Source organism: Octopus bimaculoides, chromosome 22 (genome assembly GCF_001194135.2).
Source record: "Octopus bimaculoides isolate UCB-OBI-ISO-001 chromosome 22, ASM119413v2, whole genome shotgun sequence".
Classification (NCBI taxonomy): Eukaryota; Metazoa; Mollusca; class Cephalopoda; order Octopoda; family Octopodidae; genus Octopus; species Octopus bimaculoides.
Window position 1 is genome coordinate 8,929,723 of NC_069002.1, and position 8,052 is coordinate 8,937,774.

Genomic DNA, 8,052 nt, shown 5'->3' on the forward strand with positions numbered 1-8,052 from the left:
TATATATATATAAATGTAACACAGTTACTCTCATTCTTTGTTGTTGTTGTTAAAATTTTGTTTGTTTTCACTATTTTGTTTTGTTTTTTTTTGTTGCTGTTGCAGCCATTGGATTTCTGTTACCATTCATTCCGCTTTATATGAAAAATCTGGGATTATCTGCTCAAGAATCAGGAATCATCACTGGATCTATGTTACTCTTTGGAATAGTTGCAGAACGCATTGTCAGTTTTCTTGCAGACCGATTCCAAAAACATAAATTGTTACTACTTTTGTTCACATTCTTATCAGGTGTTGTGTACATGTGTCTTCTTCTGGTGCCATCAAAGAACCTACCATACAAAACAGTCATTAAAACCAATGTCCATTGTAATACACAAGATTCTTATATTCGGGATTGCATTTCATCTGAAGTAAACACATCTAAAAAACTCCATCGACCCCTTCATAATTCTGTGGTCAGCTGTCCAGTTACATTTTATGATTATGCCCTATTTGCCAAAACTAACAACCTAACTGAACTCAACTGCGAGGCATCTTGTCTATTTGCTGTTCCTGGTGCTTATACATCCCGTGTTTGTTTCACCACAGATGTGCGACCATTTGGGGCACGCAGCTGTTTTGATATTTGGGTAAGTTCTAGTAAAGAAACATATCTTCACTTTACCATATCGAATACTACAGTGACTTTGAAAAATGAGATACATTTGGAGAGAATTCCTTTGCCTCACCTTATTTGCAAAGACTACAATTTGAAAAATTTGATCCATCATGGTAAACCATATTGGCAAATGCTTTGTAATGAAGAAACAGTCCTCAACTGTAAATTCCAGTGCACGCGCCAAGATAAAAACGGTTGTGAACAACACAATGAATTGTACGGAGCTACATTTGGTATCTTTCTTGCAATTCAGATCACTTGTGCTTTGCTATTCCTGCCATCAGTAAGCCTTATAGATTCCATAGCTAGCAGTCAACTAAGTGAACCGAGCCCTTCACTTGGACATCAACGTATATGGGGTACTTTGGGCTTTGGTCTGTGTGCACTGACCTCAGCAGGTTTAATGGAATTACTAAAAGAGTATCATAACAAACCTGTCGATTACCATCATTCATTTTACCTTTTTCTCACATTCACCACAATATCTGCTCTCATTGGTTCAAAACTTGACATTCCCGACACACTCAAGTCTTCACAAAACTCTCAAAAGCTCAGGATTACATTAAGGAACTGTGAAATTCTTCATTTTCTTTTCATTATTATATGTCTTGGTATTTTCGATGGATCTATTTCTACATTTCTTCTCTGGTACCTAAAAGACCTCAACAGTTCACCGCTGGTGTTTGGATTCAGCTTACTATTCAATGCTTTGTGTGAGATTATCATACTGTTGGTATCAAACAGGATTATCAAACTCATTGGACATATACCCAGCTTGTTATTATCTCTGGCAGCTTATTGTATCCGATTCCTCGGATATTCTTTCATCTCAAAAGGCTGGTTAGTACTACTCTTTGAACCATTCCATGGATTAAGTTATGGACTCATGCTTGTGTCGTTATCAGGATATTCAAATATATTATTGACAACCAATGGACTTACATTTATTAAAGGACTTTACTTCGGTTTAGGTAAGTTGACCTTTAGATTATTTTATTAACATTGTTTATTATTTATCTTTATGAATTTATGTGGAGAAGAAGATATGAGAAAGATAATTCATTCTATAAAATCCTAGAGGGTATTGCAAATTTTCATTCTTGAATGTTTTTTAACTAATAAATGTCCATTTTAAGCAATGTTTTGACTGTTATTTCTAGCAACTCCTGTTGGTTTGCTCGTAGCTCTTAAATATTTAATTTGCTCGTGAATATATTAATGTTTTTCACTGATTTCACTGTTAACTTTGCTTGTGTCTATTTTAATGTTTTGATTGTTATTTCTAGCAACTCCTGTTAGTTTGTTTGTAGCTTTTAAATTTTTAATTTGCTCATGAAGCTTTTAAAGTTTTTCACTGTTCCCTGTTTACTGTAACTAGTTTGATGTTTTGACATGCTGGCACCCTACCTCTCCTGATGATGGAAGAGGCAGCGAATACACTGTTTTCTGATTAGCTCAAAATTCTGAAACTGATCAAACTTTGAACACCTGTAACATTTTCGCAAAATTTTTATGGAATAAATGAGTAACAAATTCAGATTCAGCCTCAAAAATTACATCTATATGAAACAATAAAAATTATTTTGAAGATTTCAACATGCAGTGGCAGAAACCACAAAGATCCCAACTGTGTACATGTATATATATATATATATATATATGTGTGTGTGTGTGTGTGTGTGTGTGTGTGTGTGTGTGTGTGTGTGTGTGTGTGTGTGTGTGTATTTTATTGTATTGATGACGGTGACTATAACAGTAGTAGCTGTGGTGGTGGTAGTATAAGTAATTTTATTGCCATAGAAGTTGTACAGGTTGTAGTAGTAGTAGTAGTAGTTTTAGTTTCATTGTAGTAGTTGTAGTGGTGGTGGTAGTTGTTGTTTTATGGTAATAGAAGCTGTACTTGTGGTAGTGATTGTACTGGTTGTGGTGGTGGTGGTGGTAGCATTAGTAGTTTTATTGTAATTGTAGTTGTAGAGGTGGTGATGGTGGTGGTGGTTGTAGTTTTATTGTAATAGAAATAGTAGTAGTAGTTGTGATGATTGTACTGGTGATGGTGGTAGTGGTGGTGGTGGTCCACAATCAAAAGGTCAGAGTTGTTTATTTACTTGTTAACCTAATCTTGCTTGTCTGTCCTTTCTGCCAATGCCACAGGTAAGTTCCATCAGTGAAACATGTCACCTGATTGTCTTGCTCTGTTTTATTTCTCTCTCTTTACAACAACAGAAAACCCTTCAAATTGCAAATACAACTTCACTTCACAGTAATACAGTTTTCTCTTTCTCCTCCTCCTCCCCCTCTCTCTCTCACTCTCTCTCTGTTTAGCTTTCTATCTCTATAATTGTCTCAACACTCTCTCTATCCCTCCTGCTCTCTCTTACTCTCTCTCTCTCTCTCTCTCTCTCTCTCTTCCTCTCTTTCTCTTAATCTCTTTCTCTTATTCTCCCTTTCACTCTCTTTCTTTCTCCCTCCCTCTCTCTCTTTTACTCTCTCATTCACTCTCTCCTTTCTTTTTCCTCTCCCTCTTTCTTTGTCTCTCTCTCTGTAACTATTAGGTTTCTCTCTCTGTCTATATTTGTCTCAGCACATTCTGTCTCTCTCTCTCTCTCTCTCAATCTCTCTCTATCTCACTCTCTCACACTCCCTCTCCCTCTCTCTTTCTATCTTTCTCCCTCTATCTCTTTCCATCTCTCTCTCCATCTCTCTTTTTCCATCTCTCTCTCCCTCTCTCTCTTTTCACCTCTCTCTCCCTCTCTCTTTCTATCTCTCTCTCCCTCGCACACACACACACACACACACACACACACACACATCTTGTCTTTTTCAATCATTAGACTGCGGCCATGCTGAAGCATCACCTCGAAGAATTTTAGTTGAATGAATCGACCCCTGTACTTCTTTTTTTCCTTTTTGCTTTTTTTAAGCTTGGTACTTATTCTATTGTTCTCTTTTTGCCAAACTACTAAGTTACGACTACATAGACACCAACACTGGTTCTCAAGCGTTGGTAGGGGACAAACACAGACACAAAGGTGGTTCTGTGTGTTTCTCTCTTTCTCTCTCTCTCTCTCTCTCTCTCTCTCTCTCTCTCTCTCTCTCTCTCTCTCTCTCTCTCTCTCTCTCTCATTCTAAAGACCTATTGATTTTGGCGAAGCTAACAAAGCCGTCAGCAATGAATTTTAAAGCAGGAATTAACCAATGTAATGCAGTCAGTGCAATAAAAACAGCCCTGTAGTATCAAATGCCATTATCAATTGTGCTATTCCAGTTGATATTACCCTGATAGATATAAACATTCTTACTACCTTGTATGGATTCAGAAATGGAAATATTCTAAATATTCTAAACCAAGAAAATAGGTTCCATGTGGAAGGCATTTCTTGCTAAATTCTCCTGGAAGAGTCACAGGTATGGCTGTGTGGTGACGAAGCTCATTTTGCAACCAAGTGGTCCCAGGTTCTGTCTCACTGCATGGCACTTTGGTCAGATGTCTTCTACTACAGCCTCAGGTCAACCAATGTACTGTAAGTGAACTTAGTCAGTGGGTATTGGTATTTTCCATTGAGTTGGAAATGTGTCTGGGAATCTGACAGGGGGCAGCGCTGGATAGATATAGTGTTTTAAACACCTTATACCATCAGAGAATTTTTTCTTCATGGTAAAAAGAAAAAGTATCTGGTTCACAATGTAAAGTGGTTGGATTTTGGAAGGGTATCCAGCTGTTAAAACCATACGAAAACTGATCTCGCCTGTGCTGGTGCCATGTAAAAGATCTACAATGTCTTGTGCAGAATCGGCAGCTAAAACCTTTACCGGCAATAGCCAGCTCTGGTTGTAACTGGGCTTCATGTACCTTTGCGTGTCGTTTAAGTCCTCCCGCTGAATTACACTCCCTTCTACATACCTGACAGATATGATTAGTATGGTCTGTAGCACCACCACCAGCGGCCTGGTTGTCAATCCTCTGTCTCACTTTATGACTACAAAGATGACTCTTGAGTTCAGCTTTACTGAGGCAGAGTCTTGTACAGACACTGCATACATACATACATACATACATACATATGACAGTTTCTATCTACCAAATCCACTGACATGGCTTTGGCTGATTGACTTTGGGCTTTAGTAGAAGAAGCTTGCCCAGAGACTGAACTCAAAACCATTTGGTTGCAAAGCAAACTTCTTTAACCACACAGCCATGCCTGTGTCTGTATGTGTGTATATATATTTAGAATAAAAATGCAGAAGCATTGGGAAATGTGTAAATAAATCTGTTCTTCGTGATGTGTCACAAAGTGTATTCAGGTATAACTAAAAGATTTATAAATATGTTTGGTTAAAAATTCCTCAGATGTGTGGGATGGTAAAAAGAAGCTTCAAGACACATCTCCTCTAAATAGTCTCTGTGTGTGTGTGTGTGTGTATATATATATATATATATATATATATATATATACATACACACATATATATACACATATGTGGACATATACACACACACACATGTGCATGTACATACATATACACACACACATATAAATACACATACATACAAACATGCACACAAACATATATATTTGAATATATATATATATATAGAGAGAGAGAGAGAATCAGATATATATATATGTGTGTGTGTGTGTGTGTGTGTGTAGATAAACAGACACATACACACATATATACACAGGCACAAACACACTCGCTCACTCACACACATACACACATCACATATTCACACACATCACACACACACACTCACACACATCGGGATGGAATTCATTTTGCCTACCTTGTATCCTGATAAATGTTGAAATATATAAGACTTGGTATAATCTAGAGAAATGTAATTTGGAACGCTAAGAGCTGTCAAAAACACCGCCAAAAACATCAGATACCCACAAACGCACAGTGAATAATATGTTTGTGTATGCACGCATACATAAATAGATACATGCATGCATGCATGTGTATCTAACTTCTATAAGGTCTTTTCCAATTCCTTGAATGTCGAGTTTACATGATAATGTCAATGCAGGAAAAATATCTGACTACAGAACCAAGTTTCCCATATGGAATATGTAATGGATTGTCAAATACAGCTGTTCATTTACTTCTTTACAATAAACACAAACTATTCAATCCTCAATTACACAATAAACATAGACGTATGCATGTGTGTGCGCGTGTGTGTGTGTCATAGGCTTGTAAATATCTTTGGATATGTATGTGCATGTATAATGAAAATTTGTAATAGAATACAGCGGAATCACAGTTTACAAATGCCTGTCACTATGATCAAATCAGTTTATGGACAGTTTTTTCAAACACAAGACGTCTAGGTTGATTAACGGAATAACAAACACGCAAGCCTGCAGCAACAGCTGGCATCAGGGCTGGGGCTGTCTAGGTTTTGTTCCTTGCACATTCCTGCTCAAATTCAATGTGTTTCCTCTTGAATTTTCCATGGGACAAAATAGCTTCGGTTTACGAGCATTTCAGACAACAAACAGCCTTGAGGGATGTAAACACACCAACACCGGATGTCAAGCAGTGGAGTGAGGCAGAGAGACAAAACGCAAAGACAGATACATACACACATACATATATTCTATTTGTTTCAGTCTTAAGACTGTGGCCATGCTGGGGCACAGCCTTGAAGAAATAAATCAACCTCAGAGCTTTTCTTTTTTGATTTTATTTATTTTTTTGTGTAACTCTTTTCATCCTTTACAACTTTTTCTTTTATTACCTCCTCCTTAGTGAAGGCAGAGGTATTTTTTTTAGTGATGTTTGTTTGTTTGTCCATGGAAAAGATATCTCAAGAACTGCTGGGTGGATTCAGATGATACTTTCAGGGATGTTTGGCCTCATGACTGGCATGAACTGATTAGATTTTAGAGAACGGTTGGGTTCATTTTTAGTATTCTCATTTGTGAGAGCAGTCGAGTTTATTTCAGATATTCTCATTTTAAAAATCATGTCTGGCTAATCATTGAGAGGACATTGATGTTGCCTTAGTGATAGTCTGTGCGCTCTGAGAGTGCTTGTTTTTAAACTTTGAACAAAAATCTTCCTTCTTTTCAGAAAGTGCCAAGTAGAAAAACCAAAAATGAACTTCTCTGACAATCTAATACTCTATTCCTTGGGTCTTGGTACCAGCTAATATAAATAATCACTATCTTAGACATGCTTCCTGGTTCTTTTATATAAATTTTATCTCCTTTATTCCTTAGGTCGCGGTTTTGGCAGCATTCTCACAGGAGTACTATTTACCATAGTCGGTGGTCTCTGGACATGGAGAATCTACAGTATAGCTGCATTCCTCATGATTCTTATAGTCATTCCTCTGCAGTGGTTCTTCTCAAGGCAAACTCAAAGAATGGAAGTTCCAGAACAAGCAAATAAATTTGAAAGTAAGTATAACGGAAAAGAACGGAATATGAAGTCGGAATAATTTATCACATTCATATCATCATTATTTCTAGGTCTGCTGAACAAGGATTGAACTTGGGACCTATTTGTCTATATTTCCTCATTATTCTTGTGCATTTGTGTCAACATTCTGCATCCACTAACAGGGAACCTGAGCTGGGATTAGGCCATTATAAGATAGGTTACTTTTAACCTACCATTGCGTCACATGTCTGCAGCAGCCCAAGTCACTGGAAGCTGGGCAAGTACACTCGCGTATTGCTCATTGAGACACCTCTGGCTTACAATGGTGCCAGCAACATCAATTTAACTATAGCTATCCAGTCCAACACAAAAGAAACTGTCAGACCAGAGCAATGTGGGGTTACTCGATAGAGCAATGATACTTCTGAACAATAATAGTTAAACACTGCTAAACCCGAATCATTGCCAAACCCAGGGCACATGCTTTAGCTCAGCATGTTCTCTCTGCACATCCTGTTATTCCATCTCCAATATTCTGCAAAAGCATATCTAGCCATGAAGAAATATTACCTTACCTGGAAACATGTGCAAGTTGACAACAGTAAAAGCATCCAGCTGTAGAAAATATGCTGCAAATAAGCTCATTGTACCCCATGGAAATGCAGATGCTAAATTATGCTAAATGATGATGATGATGGTACAGATTGTGATGTATATACACAGATAGTGGTGTATCTATATTGTTGCTAACAATAAGTTGTCAAGCTTAATTATCATTATGTTGCTGAAGCTTAATTATTTTCTCACACATCTGACTGCCTCAATTATTTTATCTATTTCTATGCTGAAAATTAAATATTTAGGAAGAGCTTAATGATAATTACACTTTTGGTCATAGACACAATTATATGAATGATTTATGTGCTTTTTCTCTTTCGTGAACTAATTTAATTAAATTGATTCAGTCATTCAATAATTTTTTTTTTTTTTTTTTTTTT

The 8,052-nt window shown here is 37.0% G+C and overlaps 1 protein-coding gene across 1 annotated transcript in view; it reads left to right on the forward strand.

Moving 5' to 3' along the window:
• LOC106876339 (major facilitator superfamily domain-containing protein 6) overlaps positions 1–8,052 on the forward strand; it is a 10,026-nt gene that overhangs the window by 1,560 nt on the left and 414 nt on the right. Inside the window, exons 2-3 of the mRNA XM_014924841.2 lie at positions 106–1,632; positions 6,892–7,071. Of these exons, the coding sequence (XP_014780327.1) occupies positions 106–1,632; positions 6,892–7,071 (1,707 nt within the window). The remainder of the gene's footprint in view (positions 1–105; positions 1,633–6,891; positions 7,072–8,052) is intronic.